At 37.2% G+C, this 19,874-nt stretch overlaps 1 protein-coding gene across 1 annotated transcript in view; it reads right to left on the bottom strand.

Annotated features, from left to right (window-relative positions):
• The window catches only part of RAP1GDS1 (Rap1 GTPase-GDP dissociation stimulator 1), a 157,864-nt gene extending 138,413 nt beyond the window's left edge, over positions 1 to 19,451 (bottom strand). The window contains exon 1 of the mRNA XM_065877115.1: positions 19,261 to 19,451. Within this exon, the coding sequence (XP_065733187.1) occupies positions 19,261 to 19,264 (4 nt within the window). The 5' untranslated portion in view covers positions 19,265 to 19,451. The remainder of the gene's footprint in view (positions 1 to 19,260) is intronic.
• Between the last annotated feature and the right edge of the window lie 423 nt (positions 19,452 to 19,874).

The following is a 19,874-nucleotide window of genomic DNA, read 5'->3' as shown; positions in this document are numbered from 1 at the left end:
TAGAAACAATGACTACGCTTCACTTTTTCTTCTCTAATTATTTCAGAAATTGGATAAAAACTTTTTGACCAATCACTTTTCATGCATTCTTAAATGGAGTTAAAGTCTATTTTAGTTTGAACCAATAACACTACAGTCTTAGTAAGATGTCATGTTTGATTAGAGGGTCAAGAGTATGATTGATGATCTTCACAACTATAATATTAAACCATAATGGATAAGAGCATTTGGATAAGATACAGTTTGTAAAATTTTATTTCACACAATGCCAAAAGACCTTTTCACTTAGACTTCAAGAATGATCTCACTGTTTTATAGCTGTCAAATATAGCTTTAGCAGACAGTATGACACAAACTGCTAATAAGTTAAGATATCAGCTTTTTTTTTTTTTTAAGAGAATGGTTTATGCTGAGATTCAAGCTTAATTAATTCTTTGACCCAGAACTGACCAAGAAAAATACCAGGGTGATTTCTTCTCCTCAACAATCCCCTAACAGAAAGATTTAAAATACAACCATACCAAATAGTTGTCAACACCCAGGATATTGTAAGCCAACTTAGAAAATCAATGTAGATAAATCTACAAAGCACAATGGCATTTGTCAAAGAATTTTAAAGACACCCAAGAATTATACTAGAACAATGTCGGTGAAACCGTGTAATTTGTCATATTACAAACAGCTTCCGTGTGGAAAAACTGTCGGAATGATCTCTATACACAAGAGTTCCAGAAAATGCTGGAAAGTGGAAACTATATACTTTCCAACTTGACTTCTGTACAGGTAAGCTAATTGAGTCTGTAACAAAAGAGAAACTCTCTAAACATAAAAACAGCTACTTGAAACATATTACCCTGTTCCAGCTCCCTATACCTGGTACGTGCCTGCAGATCAACTGAGTCCTCACAGTATCAGCATTCTACCACCAGATTCTTCGGAACAATGTTTTATCAGTTCACTTTATTATCCTGCATTTCCCAGTTTCTCAGGCCCCATTTATCTTCAGGCTTTCATATTCTATTTAGTCCCTCAGAATAGTACATTGATCTTGGATTTAATATCTTAGCTGTGACCTTTTACTCCTCCTGGATACTAAAGTGTCTACCTATAATGCTTCAGCTCCTGGCATTTAGATTCAAGAGTAAAAGATATCCTGCCTCCAAGCTCTGCCCTGGACTCTAGCATATGCCTGACAGGGGAAGGTGAGGAAGACCAGACAAGAGACAGATAATATAATTTCAATAAGAGGAAATCCTGCCTAAATATATGGGAATTTTTAAAAGCTACATAAGGTAGATAAACAGAAGTGTCTGGGGGCTATCTACTTATACTTCCAAACAGTCCCGAGCAAATTCTTCACTAGAGTATTCTTAGAACTGTGACTAATCAATTATAAAGATGGACAAAGAAGCAAAGACCCTGCTTTATAATACTTTGTAATAGAGAACTAGATTAAAGATTGACATAAAAGACCTATGTAAATGGAACTTTCTTTAGCTAGAGAAATATATAAAGAAGTACTTCATTAAGATTGGTGCAAAGCAAATAGTCTCACTTCGTAACCAAATAAATACAAGAAAGAGATAATATACACTGAAATTTATAAACTTTTAGGCAACACCAACTTTTCTGGGTAATAAAATGCCAACCAGAGAGAAAGGATATATAAACAAGTAGTCATAAATGTGACAGATGAATTTAACATAGGCATATATTAAGGACCATATTAAGAACTTTAAAAATCTAATAAAAATGATAATGTCTAGACTGTAACTGATGAGCCCACAAAGGAATATTTTCCCAGGATACTGCTACAGAAAGCAAAAAGAAATGTGAGGGTCAAGGTAAAACAAAAGAGAATTTAGATACAAATTAAATATATAAAACAGAAAGCATGATAATATCTGTACTTAAAGCTATGATGTACCATGAATTTAAAAGGAATAAAATTCAAGCAATAGGATGAAGAGACATTTAAGTCAGTTATCAACCTATTTGTCTCTCAGCTCCAAATTCACCCTTATTGCCTGATCTATAAAAATGAATCTGGGGGCTTCCCTGGTGGCACAGTGGTTGAGAGTCCACCTGCCGATGCAGGGGACACGGATTCGTGCCCCGGTCCGGGAAGATCCCACATGCCGCGGAGGGGCTGGGCCCGTGAGCCATGGCCGCTGAGCCTGCACGTCCGGAGCCTGTGCTCCGCAACGAGAAAGGCCACAACAGTGAGAGGCCCGCGTACCGCAAAAAAAAAAAAAAAAAAAAAAAGAATCTGGGCCCTTTACATATTTTCCTTTGGCAGATGGCATGATACAAGCTTTGTCTGTAGATGACAATGGATAGCACTGAAGAGGAAGGTGCTCTCCTTCCTGCTCAGCCTGCATAATTTTCTCCAGTGTCAAGTGTCTGCGAGTCATAGCATTCACCATACATTTTCTCCAGCTCTCAGCTCAGGCAGCAGCGCTGTGTACAACAGCCCCACACAACTCAAGGCTGCATCCCAGCCCCGGTTACTGCTTCCCACACCATCTCTCAGCCCTGGAAGTATGTGTGCCAGAAGCCCTGTGGAGCTGGCTATCCAGAGCTACTCCAGCCCAAACTGTACACAGAAGTGCCGGGTTCCTGCAGAAGAGGGCTCCTCCAGCTCCAGGTTCCAGTAGTACCTGCAGGGGTGCTTCAACTTCCTCTGCATGCCCAACTATCTGTGTGCCACCCATCAACCCCAGCTTGCTTGTTCTCCCAGGAGTCCCCTGCAGGTTTGATGGGTATGGACCAGCTCTGGCCTGGGCAACCCAGTGAACTTCTATGCCATGAGAGGCCTGAAACTATCTTTTAATGAGAATTCACCCTTCCAAAGAAGTGCGTGCTTCCTTGGATACACTCTTGCACCAAACACTTTAGAGTTTGCTATCTACCTTTAAAGTTACTCTCTAATTACTGTTTAATAGTTTTTACATCAAATGTCCCCTGTTTAAATTACTGTGTGTTGAAAGACAATTCTCCCTGGATTTCATGGTGTTCCTGCACTGTTGGGGCATTCTGAGCAAAGGAAGTTGATAACCTATAATAAAGATAAGTCTCCCACCCTTAGAATGGACACATTCTAGGATTGTAAAACATTGCCCTCTTCTTCCCAGATATTTGCTTTTAGCTTACTTTTAGGGTAACAAACCTAAAGATGCCATCCCTCTCCCAAGAGAGGCTTTGTTTAATTCAAGAGCAAAGATAAGGGGTATGTGTGCATGTGTTCCTCGAATGGCAGATGTGCCAGCAACCCAATATAAGCTCTCAGTGTCGTAATTTTAGGATTCCTCTCTTAAAATTCCTCTCTGCTACATGTGCACCAATCACCAGTACTAAAATGTTCTATGAGTAATAAACCCTGTTCTAAGCTCTACAGACCTCGTGTTTCCTGTCATAATATCTATACGTACATATAAATGTAACATTAGGTGGTTTGCCTTCAGATTGGACCTAGACTGATACAGATATATACATAGTCGGCTTAGAAAAATGAGGAGTTGTGTGGCAAACAAGTAAGAATATTAGCTCTTTCAGTGAACAATATCATAGTCTATCAGATCATGAATGCTATGTATCAGGTGAATAAAGGTTAAGAAGATAACCTCAAACTTCTATTCATCCAACAATATGAACTAAGCGTCTACCAAGCATCAAACACTGCCCTAAGTGCTAAAGATACAAAGATGTATACAGCACAGTTCGCATAGTAAACTTTTTTTTTTAGTTTTAATTTTATTTTCGTGGGAATTACCTTCACATGTCTCAATTTACTCCCAGAAGCAATCAATGTTAACATTTTCTTGTGCATGCTTCCAGAAGCACTCTATTTATGCAATTATTTATATCTAAAAACACATACACACACAAACTTTAAAGCATAATCAATCCAAATGTTACCATAGTACTAACTACCTTTCTCATGGTGATGATCTTAATAAAGTACCCATTATTATTAGAATCATTATAGTATTATTCTAGAAAATCTAATAACTACTATGTATCTGAAATTCTTTGGTAATTATATGAGAAAGTATTATTTCATTTAGTGGTAATAAACTTAGAAAACCCACTGTCTTCCAAAAGTGACAGGAAAGAAACAGACTCAAAATAATTTTGTCAAATATATAATATGAGCTTAACAAATATACGAATATAAGATTAACATTAAAATTAATATCAGGTATAATAAATTTTCATTTGGAGAGAGGAGTACAGATATTCCTTTGTTCCTATGAGATTTTATTAGGCTATTAGGTTTTGAAAAAAAATACGTAATTTTTAGTGGTAACTATCCTTATTAACTTAAAAGTACTGACTGACATTTTTCATTAGCCAAACAGGTAACATTTACGAAAAAGTTATAGTGAAACCTATAATACTGTTTAAACATGCATATCTCTTTTCTGGTAGCCAAGACAGTCAACAAACATTTTTTCAAGGGAATTAATGTCACATAAAGAACAATTAAATAAACCATAAGGAAATGCTACTTAGTAGAAAAAATTCTCTGTTAGGCTATCCTCATTTGAAATGAAAGAAAAAAATCAGTAAACATTTATTCAGCAGGTAGTTCCCACTTTAATGAGTTTTAACAGCAATCTGTTTCTTACTGAAACAATGTATCTTTCACAATTTATAACTGTTCCAATTATTATTGTTACATAACTAACCACCCCAAACTTACTGGCATAAAACAAAGACCAATTTATTACTCTCACAGATTCCATGAACCAGGAATTCACAAAGGACACACTGAGAATGGCTTTTGTTTTCTCCACAAGGTCTGGGGCCTCAATGCTGTCTCAAAGGCCAGGAACGTCTCTGGGAGTGACTCAACGGCTGAGGCTGGTATCATCTGAATCATCTGATAGCTCATTCACACACATGTCTGGTGATTGGCCTAGAAGGACCTGAATGTCAGGATTGCTGACCTGAGACCTGACACCTGAGGCCTCCTTATGTGGCCTGGCTTCTGTATAGCATGGCATCTTCAGGGTCTCAGACTTCTCAGGGCTCCAAGCAGGCCAGTGTCTCGACAAATAACGTAGAAGCAACAATGCCTTTTACTACTGAGACTAGGAAATCACAGCATCACTACTGCTGTCTTCTATTGGTTACAAGTGAGTCACAAGCATGCTCAGATTCAACAGGAAGAGAATTCCCCAACTCTCAATGGAGAGTGGCAAGATTTAGAAGAATACCTGGGGCCAAAAGAGATTGTTGTGGCCACCTTTGGAAAATATAATCTGCTACAGTAACTTAATATTCACTACATAATTTGGTTAAAATAATACAACAAAGAGCATTACACCCTTTGATTGGTTTTAACTCTGAATATAAGATAAAGTTTCCCAAAAATGACTGTATTTTCAGCTTTGGAAATAGAAATTAAAACTTATATGATTGTTATTTTACATAATATTTACAACTACCTTGTGAAATAGGTGTTATTATTACCTGTATTTTAACAGCTGAGAAAGTTGAATTCGGCAGCTAAAGAACTTGCCCAGAAACTTAAGTGTCAAAGTTGGGATAAATCCAGACATGTGTGTCTTCACAGTCCAAGCACTTCTCACTGACCAAGCAATCTGCACCGTACTGCAATTAAGTGAACCTCATGCAGATCTCATGCATACCAGAGCTGTACAAAGGACTACCTGTATCTTTCTTTGTATAGACGAAAGCTCTTCAATAATGAATTTATAACCCAACCATGTTAGATAGTTGTACTAGCTAACGACTGTCCATGTATCTTAATATGTCACAAAACAAAACAAGAAAGAAAATCACAATGAAATGTATCAGGGAGCAGTCTCTGCCACAGCATCTCAAGGGTAGTACCATGCTTTTTAGTACAAGTACGTGTTTAATTGAATAAGTAAGTAAATTCTAGGAAAAATTTTCCAGATCACTGTAAGTAATGAGCACTTGTATATTTCAAAGAATCTGTACTAGGTGCTGAAAAGATAAATTTGATCTATCCTCTCATTTAAATTCTTAGAGGGGGGAGGTGTTTTCTCTTTTTCTAGAATCCAAATTATGGGGACTTCTCTGGTGGTCCAGTGGTTAAGAATCCACACCCCAGTGCTGGGGATGTGCGTTCGATCCCTGGTCGGGGAACTAAGATTCCACATGGCGTGGGGCAACTCAGTCCACGTGCCACAACTACTGAGCCCACGTGCTCTGGAACCTGTGCACCGCAACTAGAGAAAAGCCCACACGCCGCAACTAGAGAAGCCTGCGTGCCACAACAAAGAACCCATGTGCTGCGACTGAAGATCCTGCATGCTGCAATGAAGACCTGACTCAAATAATAAAATTTAAACATAATTAATTAATTAAAAAAAAAGAATCCAAATTATGGCCATATCTGTTTCTATTACTCATTATTTTATATTATTCTTTATCTACCAGTTAGAGGTTAAGCTTTTCAAAAGCAAAAAAATGTGACTACTTGCACTACTTATTTTGTCACTTTCTGTAATGCCTAATATGGTAATCTTGTGTTTCTGATCTGACTATGGAGCTTTATACAAACTATATAAAAGCGAGAAATGTGACACAGTTGACAGTTATTTTTTCTGGGAGCTTACCACCACCCTCCCCAAAAATGTGTTCTTGCAACTAAAAGGAAATTAAGTTAATAAGCTCATATAAATTTTGTCTTTGTTCTGATTTTGTTTCTGAGGCCATCTTATAACCTTAAAGATAAACCAACATTTATATTTCTGTGAAGCATAAATACATCAATGTAAGTTTTACATTCTTATAATGATCAGTTTCATCTTTCATAATGGAGTTACTTGAGGAATCTTAGAAGGGGAATATTTTTCAGAAGAGTTAAAGGAAATAATTTTTACAACCTGACAAATCTGTTGTTAAAAAGAATCTTAGATGATGTGAGCTTCTCACAGTTTTGAAAACAGTTTTTTGTTGAAGTACGAACGCTGGTTATAATTTTTTCCTGACTATAAAAAACAAAACTCTACCCATAAATTCAGGGAACTTACTAGTTATTTGAAATTATTTTATACAACTATTTTTATATAGTTTTTAAAAATAATTTAAAATTTAAAAATTTTTAAATTATGATTTTATGTAATTCTTTTTATATAATTATTTTAAGTTCATATAATTCTTATATGTTAGAAAATACTTTCTAATACATAAGAAAATAATATTCTCCAGAAACAGTTTAGCAGTCTTATTGCACTTTGATTGCTTTTTTAAATGCCATGCCATCATTTGCCCTAGAAAATGTATTTTATGCTTGAGAGCCAAAATAGAAAGGAAAAATACAACAGATCTTGGTTTGGGGGCTAGTAGGTCTTTATTAGGTAACTGAGCTTGAAGTTTTCCATATGATAATTTATATTAGTATGAAATGGGCATCCCCCTTCCATTTTTAATTGAAATCTATTATTTGGTTCCTATTCAATAATAATGTAATATTTTAAGGATATATATGAAATGGGGATTTAAAGACCTGAACTAACTTGCCAAAAGGCTATACTAAACAATTAATTAATTTACGGAAAAGCAGAGATTCCATCCTCTATCTCTTTGATTTCTTGTATCATTTAGTCAATTGAAAATTCAGTTTAATCATCACTGATGACCATATATATCACAGATAGTTAACTTTGCTCTTGACTAGTTGTACGATTTAATTTTCACAACAATTTCTTAATTTTAAAATAAATGTATTAATTTTCAAAAGTAATATAAGGTCAATTTTATCAGAAGTTTGAATACAATTAACTCTTTAGTAGTTCAAAAGCTATAACAGAAATTTCAGACATTGCAAATTTAAATACTTTCAAGAGTGAGAGAGTACCAAGTGAGATTTGTAGGATTTAAGATAATAGTAAGAGGGACTTCCCTGGTGGTCCAGTGGTTAAGAATCGAGCTTGCAATGCAGGGAGCACGGGTTTGATCCCTGGTAGGGGAACTAAGATCTAACACGGGTTTGATCCCTGGTAGGGGAACTAAGATCTAACATGCTGGGCGGTGAGGCCAAAACAAACAAAACAATAAAAATAAAGTGGTAAAAGAAGTGTCTTATAAAAAAAAAAGATAATAATAAGTAGTAATGAACTGGGGACCTTATACCCTGCCTAAAGGACAACTATCATTGATTGTCACCAATAGAAATATAGGTTCAGAGATCCTAAATGTTTAATTTTTCAAGAAAAGTTGGTGAAGCAGATTTTTATCAGAAATTTCCTGATTATTTAAATGTTGACAACTAATTCCAATTTCTAAAACTTCGCTAAAAAAATCCTTCTGCAGAGTATATGTGGCCCATGGACTGCTGGTTTGCAAGCTCTGTTACAGACATGTCTATCATCACTATAGGGTAATGCTGTTAAATTAGGAGACGACTGACCTGAATCTGTAGTGACTCTATAACTGAACAAACAAGTATTTACTGAATGCCAATAAGAAATATGAAACATTGATCAACTAAAATTATTGAATTATTGAATGTGTTATAGAAGTCCAAGAAGTGAGAGGTGTCCAGAGAACAATAAGAGGTCAGTATGAGAGGTCAGAAGTAGTTTTCATGAGCTGGACTAAGGAGAATGAATATGAAAAGTTATTCTAGAAGAAGGGGTAACATGAACAGTGGTGTCTTGGTGGTATCACTGATGAAGAATATTTAGGATAAAGGAAGATGTATTTCAGACAGCAGTGAGAAATACAAGAGAGGTAGCAGATTTCTATGGACTTTGAAAGCTAAGCAGAGTTTAGACTTGATGTGGTCAACAGCTGAAGCAATATTAGATCTTGAGTAGGGAAGTGACATGATCAATGTGGTGTCTTAAAAAAAGATGGTCGTAGCACGTAGAAAAGACTGGAGAGCACAGTGTAGTATCGAGAGGCCAACTAAGAAATGGTCTCAGTAGTAGCTGAGGTAAGGGCCTGGACTCTAGCAATAGAAATGGGTAAAGAGTTTTCCACTATCTTATTTACCTGAATGAATCCTTGTTTTTAGCTTGTTTGTATGTGTGTGTGTGTGTGCGCGTGCCCCTGTGTGTGTGCACTTTTCTTCATTAATAGATTGGAGCTGGCCTAGTATAATGAACAGAACACTAGTTAAGGAGTCAGGAAATAAGGGTTCTAGATCTGACACTGACCCTAACTAAATGTGTGAAATTGGGCATGTCTCTTAACCTCACTGAACCTCAGCTCCATAATCTGCACAGAAAGAGACAGAGCCAGATAGATGTCATGGTTTGAGGCCCTGGGTCTTACAATTCTGAAAACTAACAATCTGAAGTATTCAGATAAAAGTGTAATCTCTGGTTTCTTTTGAAAGGTCTGAAAATCTGGCTTCCTTGGGCCCTCATCTGTACATGGCAAAACTGGCTGGAGCTGAGTAGGGCATTCCTCTTTTAGGTTGGGCACATACTCTCTTAGTTGGCCATAGTCCCACCATTTCCTGTTGTAGCCCTTCAGTGAGGCCCAGCGTTAGTTACAATTCATCATGCTTTCATTGCTGTTTTTTATTATGGTAGAGAAACATTTTTCTAAACTTTGTCTTTTATCAAAGGTGAGAAAATGAAAGACAAAAAGACATTTTGTCAAGAAAAATGAAAGCATACATTTTTATGGAAATAAAATATTCCTTTAGATTTAATATACAAAAGAAAAAGTGCATATGTGTGAAAAGATCACCACTTAACCCTCTTTAATCATATAGTTTCATTTGAGTTTGGAAACCCTGTTATACATGTTGGAAACCTATTGAAAAAAGTATCTATGGAGTGAAATGATTAGATTCACATTTTAGAAAGAGTACTCTAGAAACATGCAAGAACTTAAGAGGGGGAATGCTGAGAGAAAGAACATCTGTTAGACTAGTAAAGTAGTTTCAAGAGGTGAATTGACATGTTTACAGTGGAGAAAAGAGGAGAGGACTGATTCAAGCAGGTAGAACTATTAGAATTTAGGGAACCCAAAGGGTGTTGGAAGTAGAATGATTCTAGATTTTAGGAACGGTTGACTGGATAAATGGTGATACCACCAGGGAGTTACGGAATGCATAATGGAGAAAAGGTCTTGGGGAAAGGTGAGGTAGTATAGCATTACTCTAAAGCAGGAGTTGGCCAACTACGGCCCGCCGCCTGTTTTTAATACAACCCACGGGTCAAATGGTTTCACATTTGTAAATGGTTGAAAAAAGTCAAAAGAAGAATATATTTCATAATGTGTAAATTATATGAAATTCAAATTTCAGTGTCCACAAATAGAGTTTTATTGGGACATAATTCATTCCTTTATTTATTGTCTACACCTGTGTTCACTTCACTATGACAGAGGTAAGTCATTGAGACAGCAACCATATGTGGTACTCTCATCACTTTAAACTGTTGCTTGACGTACTACAAATTGCAGTGACACAGCTATGATTGTTCAGTGTTTCCAGTACCAGGTGTATTGCCACACAACATTTCACTTTGACCATCACATCAAAACGAAGAAAAAAGTATACTTCAAATACCATGCTTTTAATGTTTAAAGTGACATATGGATTATTTTGTTACTGAATGAAATGGCAAACCACTGTATCACACAATGACACTATAGCTATGCTAGAAAAATTCAACATATATCTATATTACCAGACTAAGTATTCATCATATTCACAATTCATAGGAAAGTAACTGTCAGAGGAATTAGAAAATACAAAACAAAGTACCTCTGGGAGGTTGGGATTGACATATATACACTACTGATACTATGTATAAAATAGATAACTAATGAGAACCTACTGTATAGCACAGGGAACTCTACTCAATGCTCTGTGACCTAAATGGGAAGGAAATCCAAAAAAAGAGGGGATATATGTATACGTGTAGCTGATTCACTTTGCTGTACAGTATACACTAACACAACATTGTAAAGCAACTATACTCCAATAAATTTTTTAAAAAATAAATAAAACAAAGTACCTCATCGTAGCAGAATTTCTTCACAAAAAGAAAAAGAGAAAATGAAGTTGCAAACAAACTAAGTTTCTGAGGGGCTCACTTATTAGTCAAACAAGGAAAGCTGTTTACTCGTGGTGAGTTAATTAAACTGTATTTTGACTATAGCAACCAAAGAAACATTTCCAGAGGGGGAAAAAACTTGTTTAAGAAAAGTCTTTCAGTGAGAATAGCTACCTGAAGAGGTAAGGGCACTGGGAGCAATATCAATATTCAATTAAAAGACAAAGCAAATAATTTTAAAAAGGTTTTCCTCGGTTCTTGATAAATTAACAGATAGATATTTGTGATATTGCATAGTGTTCTTATTTTTGAGAAGTCAAGGCTGAACGTGACTGAAGAAGAGCCTCTATAAAGACTGCATAGAAGAGACAAAGATATTTTTAAAGTTGAGAAAACATTAATTCGGTACAACCTGAAGTGGAATCTATTAAGATGTGTTACATCTGATGGTGGTAAAAACATGTGAGGAACAGAAAAACGCTTAGTTGAATAAATTTATAGTCTGTGAAAATAAGGTGTTTAAAGTCTATGTTTCTTCATTATATTATTAATCAGCAGGTATTTTGTGGGAAAAATATTTTAAACTAACATGTATGATTGAACCAATAGTATCAACTTCATTCACACGCACAGATTTAACCACTATCGGTTGTTTGTACTTTGATAAGAAATAGAAGCTGCATATCCTAACTTGCCTTACCACACAACAGCTTAAGGGCTTAGCAGTTGTATGGTTTTACAGTGATTTTTTTTTTTTAGCTCAATGGTGAGACTGAAATTTCTGAACAATAAGAAGTGCCTTCAACCATTATTATCAAACAATGAATACCTTTGGAAATGATATTTTGCTGCAGATTAGATAATGTCTCCTTGAATCTGACCTGAAAGTCAAGGCAAAACAGTGCTTATATGTGAAACATACTGTGTTAAGTCATTTTGACAACATTGTTCAAATCACAAGTAACCATCAATCTGCTTTATACATTTCTTGCACTGTCAAAAGTTAAAAACAAGAAGATCTCTGTGCATATACAAATGTGCAACAGATATATTATGCAAGCTCAAACTACAGTTCCAGCAGTGTTTTTCAGACCTCACAGCAAGTGCAAAAGAAACTTCCATATATCAAAATCCATTTAACTATGCAATTGAGGAGCTTCCATCTGACTTTCAGTTGGTTAATCTGCAGTGTAAACAGCATACTAAATGGAAACTATCAAGAGAATCTAAAAGAAATCTATAAATACCTTCCATACAATCAATGTGATTATTAAGATCACATGCCCATGATTGATAGCAGCATTTGGCAGTACCTGTCTGTGTGAAAACTTTTCAAAGACAAAATCAATTAAATGCCTTTACAGATCTGCATTAACAAATGAACAACTGCAATCAATTTTGATGATAGGGTAACTGGAAGTCCCAATTAAAGGAAACTGCTATCTCAAAAAAGGAATTACAATCTTTTCATTCGGAGACCTGTATTTTACAATCATGTTCAATTCATGTTATATTTTGAATTTAGTCAATAAAAATTTTGTGGATATTTGCTTCTTCTCATATATAGTTTCACTGTTATCTATGTAATATCCTTGATTTTGCCTCTCGGCCTACAGGGCCTAAAATACTTACCATCTGGCCCTTTATGTAAAAAGTTTGCAGACCTCTGCTTTATGGTGATGCTATTCAAAGTGCAGCATCGTCTGGGAAATGTCTTGACAAGGCAAATTCTCGGCCCATCTCACACCTACTGAATCAGAATTTCTGAGGGTGAGCCCAGTAATTTTTCTTTTTTAACAAGCTTATAGGTGATTCTTATGCAAGCTAAAGTGTGAGAATCAATGCTCTCAAACAGGATTTTAGAGACTTAGTTCTGTCCCCTTGGATAAATTATTTAATTCTTTGAGTAAATAAAATGGGGATAGTGTCCCCCACGTCACAGAACTGTTGAAGAGATTAAAACTATTTAAAAATATATAAAAAAATGTAAAGTTTAACATGATTACTGACATCAATAATTCTTAATAAATGGTAATAAATGATAATCATTACTTCAAAGGTGTACTGGGGCCTCCTTGCACCAGCCCATGAGATAATGATAATTAAATTTTTTGGAATTTTGTGAGGCAATTATTAAAATAGCCATTATCAAAAATTTTACAAACTTAAAATTAAATAAGTTATATTAAAACAAAGTTACTAATAGTCAAAACTCATCACTACTTAATTACTTTACTACCTTTTATTATTATCTGTGCTCATGAGGCTATTATGTCTGTATGGTGGGTATATTATATAACGGTGTGCTGTATCTCACTTCTTCCCGACTATGCAGTCACAGGAAATCAACCACCACAATCAGAGCTTTTTTGGAGAAAGGCTTCTGGCAAAACGTTAATCAACATATCTCTGGTTATCATTATTAAAAATTACATAATGAATTCAGTTTTGAACTCAATGAGTTTGAACTGACTATGCATGTAGGGATGGATGTCTAATCATCTACTAGATAAAAAGATGGAGCCCAGATATATATTTTTAGGCATCAGTAGCATATAGACAGTAGTTGAAGCCATAAACATGGACAAAATTGAGCAAAACAGCCTTTAGAGAAGGGGTCAGATATAGAACCCATATGGAAAAAGTTAATTTTGTGAACAAAAAGTCAGAAGGACTTTAGAGTTTATAAGTATAGCCAATTATGGCTAGCAGCTCAATTTAACTACTCCCATTTATCACTATCCTAATTCTTAGTTTTAACTCCTGGAACGCTTCTACCGACAAAAGTTGTATAAATAGATGTACTGAGAGAATTACATTACTCTGCAATTTGAATTCAGCATCCATATCTTAGCCAGCAGGGGTAATGGTATTTTAGGCCATCTATTTAGACAAGTCTAACAAATTGGTTCATACTCAGAAGTTTCTACCTCAAGGAGACATTGCCCTTCAAACAATAAAGAAAAACAAGTTATATAGGGATGATTATAACACACTTAAGACATCAATGATATTGAGTATATTTCAAAGTTTAGTTTCAAAGAATTGCAGAATTTTAGAACCAAAATAGACTTTATAACCTATTCTGATACCTTAATTTTTTTTGGTTCTTCTCTCCATAAGAAAGAGCTGTTTGTCAAGTTAAATGTCTAGGAAAGCATTTTAAATTAAATTTTTTCCTTATCAGTTATCTGAACATCTGATTATCTAAAATTAACATGGAGTTCCCAAAGGAGATGATCTTCCTTCTCCATCCCTCCTGATGTTCATGAGGGGATATTAAAATTTTACATAATTCTTTATGGCTGTTGTTGGTGCCTCTGATAACTGCAGAATCGCCAAGTTCAGTTCAGCTGATTTGGAATCTCTGGAGAGAGCAATCACACTATTTCCCTAAAGGCACCTAGAAGCTCCAACATTCCACTGTGAAAATTAAAACTCTATGGTTCTCAAAATGAATTAAGGCTATTATAACTTTCCAAATAGTAGTACTAGAGACTTCAGAAAATATGACTCTGCCAAGGATAGTGAATCTAGCTCTCTCCCGTATGAAAAAAAAAAAAGTGGGCATATACAAAATAGGTATAAAGCCAATAAGAAAAATTATTGAACTAGTCAATATATAATCTATGCTCTTTTAAAATAATAAATTTTAGTGATTATCAGCTTATAAAAATATTTTATTGCTCTACCTTGACTTATAAAGAATAAGCAAAAGTATCAATTTTAACTATTTATCTACGAAACTATTCCAGGACTTAGAAATGCAAGCCAAAAAAAAAAAAGCAAAAAAAAACAAAAAAAAGACTTATGCATAAGCTTATACATACTTACAGAGAAAAAGAAAACTCCATGAATTAAGAGTATAATTAGAGGCGGACATATAACTAGAGAAATCCCAAATTCACAAAGATGAATAATAAATAAAAAGTGATAAAACCATTCATTAGTAGAGTATCCTTTATGCAAACTGTCATGTAAAATTATAAAACCATTTCTAAACTCCCTCTACACGACAGATACTGCAAAAACAGAAAGTACACTATACTAAGTCACAAAGACATAAAAAATGGAATGTCAAAGAAATGTGAGGCACTATGGTGAGATTACAGATTGTTCAGCAAAAAAATAGCACGTGTCATTCCACGTAAAGTGAGACATTTAAAAAATGTTTAAACAAAACTATGCTTACGTACAGATATTTAAACAGGGCAAGGAATCTTGTACTACTATACATAGGGAACTCTGTCTCCACTTACTCATTAGCCACTTAGTCTTTACAGCTGACCTCCATAGCTATCATAGCTAATAGCTCGTAAAGCTGCTTTTTAGAAAATACCCTAGGTAATATCCTAACCAAACCACATCAGCTTGGAGCCTTTTCTCAGTCCTATTACTCTTACTGTTCTGAAGCAACAGCCATTATTGACCATTCACTCTTGAAATCAACCATATGCCTATTCTAGTCTTTCACTCCTACCTACTACTGTCTTTTCTGGTGTCAAATCATTTCATTCTTTTTCCTTAACAATGGGGCATTCTTCAAGATTCTTACCTTGGACAAATTTTCTTCTTTTTCTTTGTTGACTCTCATCCTCCTACCTAACTTCAAATATTATCTCAGGAAAATTGTGGATAACATCCAGATCTCTAGCTCAAATCCTCTCTTGAGAGTTAAAATAACTGTTAAATATTTTTTACCTAGTTTTGGTTAGTCAACTGATTTTTACTGCATAGCTCCTACATGCAAGACACTAGTGTTAGGAAATGTATTCAAAACCTAATATGAGAGTCCCTGTCATCAAGAAGCAGAGAAGCTAAAAGGCAAACTAAATAGTCCAACACATCAGGTCCAAAACTGACTATTCATTCACGTTTCCTCTTCCAGTGGATTAAATAGATATTTAAAAGATCCCACATTCTCATTATTGCCCAGGCAACAATGTATGACTCCTTTCTTAATTCCATATTCCTTATTGCAATTTTCTATTCCCATTGCCACAGGCTGGTTCAGGACAGTATATATTTTCACCCAAACTGCAACAACCACCTTCTGAATTATTCTCCAGTTTCTCATCCAATCCATCCTGCACTCAACTGACAGATTAATTTTCCTAAACCACAGATGTGCTCCATCACTTACCTATATAAAAAAGTTTAACAGTCCCTCAATAGACAAGTCAAGCCTAAAAACTTCGTCGGCTTGGCATTCAAGGTCCTCCATTATCTGTTCTTTACCTATTACAACTTTTTCATCTCTGTCACCCACTATTTCCTTACCTTTTGCTAAAGCCAAACATGGTTATTTAATCATATCCTGAAACTGTTTGAATGTTTCTATCTCTGTATCTTCCTTTATGTCATTTCTCTCCCTCTGCTCCCATCCTGATTAACAGTCTCCGTTCATTTCTACCTTTCAGAAGCTTAACCAACCATTAGATCAAATAACATCGTTTTTCTGAAAACTCCTCTCCATCCTCTGAAACTATTAAATATGTTAAGGTCTTTTGTATCACTCATACTTTATTTAGTTACCTGTGTATGTAGAACATTATTCCTGTTAAGATTATAAGAAACTTGAAAAATGTTTTATTAATTTTTATCCTCCCACAGTACATTACATATGGTTGATATTCAACAAATTATGCTGAATTTATAAAAAAAAAATACATAAAATAATAGCCATGGTCCATAAGACTACACAGGAAGTTAGTTTCCTTCACTCTCTTATGGAGAAAAATCACTGCCACGAGAATATCTTTTTAAAAAATCACCGTATTTATTTCCTGAAAAGACATTAAAAAGTGATTTCTTCCCCCTACCACTAATCAGTATACCCCTTATGTACATATGAATTGTTATAATAACTTCCTTGGCTTCGAATATAACATTGCTTCCCAAGGTTTCAATTTTACATTATAGTACGTACCTACAGATCACAAACTAAACCACTGAAAACAGCAGTGTAGAAGGAAATAGCTTGCCTGGTGGCTGCTCCAAAACCCGTACCTCTTAGACAACCCAACTTATTTTTTTTGAGAGAGAGAAGAGCAGTCATAATGTAATTATACTTCTCTGTTCCCACTTCCTTCACATCTCCATCACCTTTATAATACCTACCAACCTAAATGTTTGTTCAGAGCCCATACTTTCAGGTTCACAAGTTGAAAATAACAGACAGGTTTCCAGTTCAACAATTAATTCACCAAAGATTTACTGAATACATACTATGTGGTAAGCACTGTAGAGGACTCAAAAATTCATAAGACACAAATATCACCTTCTGGAACACATGATTAAATGCACAACACACACACCTTAACAACTCCATTATAAAGCAGATTACATAAGGGCTATAAAGCTTCCAGCAAGGTACAAACAGCATGGTAAAAGGATAGAGAGTGCTTAATCAAAGTATATCTGACAAGCTTCAAATGAGAGATGGATTTCTATTTGGAGTTTCTTTGAAATCAAGTAAAGAATTCAAGATTTTCAAGATTAATTATTTTTAAGTAAATTATTTAAGTATTTTTTCACTGGTATTGCAACAGAATGGATTTTTTTCTACTGAAAAGGTACTGATTTAACATGTAAGTTAAAATTTTAGTTAAACAGACTTTTTTTTAGCTCACCTTGAAACATGGGGAAATATATTTTATAGGCCAAACTTGTGCCTATAATTAAGAAGAAAATTTTTGTTATGTTCAAGGGAAAGACACAATGTGTCCAATAATCCAAACTAATATTTATTTAAAATTCTACTCCCAGAGAAAGACTAGATACATATAAATGGGCCACCCGATTTTTACAGAAATCTGTCAGCATACCAATAGTACATTAAAAAGGAAAAAACTGAACAACTGAAAATAAAATTCTGGGACCTAGATTCATTTTTCATTCATACCACCTCCTCTTGTAACAGTGACCTCTTCCTCATATACAGCCAAAGGTCTGAATCAGAGCTTGGAGCATTTGCTTTTCAAGTAGGCTCCATCGACACCAGATACTTCTTTGAAGATTCAGAGTTGCCATGACCTAACTCTGTACGTGTTGGGCAATGTATTGACAGGTGAAAGGACCACACTCATCTCAAGCTTAAAATAACTTGCAGGGAAGGGGTGGGAAAAGTCCGAGTTGACAGATGCCAATGTAGCAAATTTTAAAAAGAGGAAACTATGATAGACAGGAATGGAAGCAAACTGGGGAACTTGCAGAAGTATGGCATTCCAAATTGCTACTATTTTTTTAAAACTTTCGTCTTTTAATTACATTACAGCATCCAAGAGACGTTTCTGCAATTACTGAACTTAACAATTAAGCCACATATTATGAAAAAAAATTTAGGTTTAAATTACATGCAGTTTTATAAAACATGTTTGCTTTTAAATATCTCATCCAAAACTCTTGATATTAACGCGAAAGAACTAAAATCGGATTATGGAGATTTCGACAAGTGAAGCTGGGAAAGAATAACTAACATGTAAGTTCGGTAACATGTTACAGGCAGGTTGCAGTTTCCCTGCTACAGTAGACAGGCGAAGGAACCAAGAAAATGGGTTGAGCACAGGAATACTGCACACTGTAGTCACCCAACACTAATTCAACAGCTAGCGGGTCTCTATCCATCCTCCCTCACGTTCCTCGTGGCCTCCGACAAGTCATCCTTTCAACCTATGAGACTGTCCGCTCTCCCCCACCGAAAATAATTTCCGTGCAGGTTGTAAAATCTCCCGCACAAACTACTTGCTCGCACCTCCTCGCCTTGGGATGGGCAGTCCCCAAGATGGGGAAAGGTCGCCCTGGCAGGGAAGTTACGTGAAGTGGTCTTTCTCGCGGTCCGCCCCGAGCCTCCAGCCCAGCAGCCGCGGGAGAAAGGAAGCGGGCGGCCTCCGAAGAAACCGGGATGGGGCAGCGGATGCGAGCCCGCGAGGCAGGCTCTGTGGTGCCCGAGCACCGGCTCGGGCAGGAAGAATGGAGGAGGGGAGGCGAGGCAGCTAGGTGCCCGAGAGCCGGGCGGGCGGTCCGGCCCCGCGGCCCGACCCCACCCCGCCTCGGGACCCTCCCAGCCCACGGACTCGGCGTGCGTTCCGCGTGCGCCGACTCTCCCCGGAGGAAGAGCCACTGCCTCACACCAGTGGATTTGAGAAATTCGGCAACTTTGCGCGAGAAACGCTTCCCACCCTGCAACACGCCGAGAAAGAGAAATATGTCAGGCGATGACGGGGGAGGAAGGATGACTTACCCATGGTCCTCCCAGAGGGTGAGGAGCCGGCAGGGCGAGGCGAAGGTCTCCGGTGCGGGCGGCGCGGCGCTGTGTCCTCACTCTACCTCCGCCTCTCCTGCAGCCAGGGAGGGACCCGCGGGGGGCGGCCGCCGGGGAGGAGCAGCGACTGCTGCCGCTGCTGCTGCTGCTGCTGCAGGCGGCGCGGCCGCGGCGGGGACGAACGGCGGGGGGCGGGGCGGGGTAGGGCGGGGCGGGCGGGCGCAGCCTGCGGCGGGCGCGGCTCCGCGGGCGGGAGGCGGAGGCGCCGAGCCTGCTGGAGCGGCGTCCGCCTAGACGCGCGGTCCGGGAGCGCCCCGCCCTCCCCACCGAGCATGCTCAGTGCTTCCCTTCCCCCCCGCGGGGAAAGAGAATCTAAACGTGCTGGTGGGCGTGTGTTTGCCGGCCGGCTGCCGCCGCCGCGGAGGAGCTTGATGGCGGCAGCTTGAGGGGCGGAGGGTGAGCCTCGGGAAAGCTGGGCGCGGGGACCCTGAGCCCGAACTATTACCCTCCGGCTCGCTACCTCGACCCCACCAACCCACACCCGGAAAACGGGCCGGTGTTTATTAGGGGGCAGCCCGGGTGCACAGGCGGGA

The sequence above is a fragment of the Phocoena phocoena genome, chromosome 5 (genome assembly GCF_963924675.1).
Source record: "Phocoena phocoena chromosome 5, mPhoPho1.1, whole genome shotgun sequence".
In the NCBI taxonomy this organism is placed as follows: Eukaryota; Metazoa; Chordata; class Mammalia; order Artiodactyla; family Phocoenidae; genus Phocoena; species Phocoena phocoena.
This window is presented reverse-complemented; position numbering and strand designations above follow the sequence as displayed.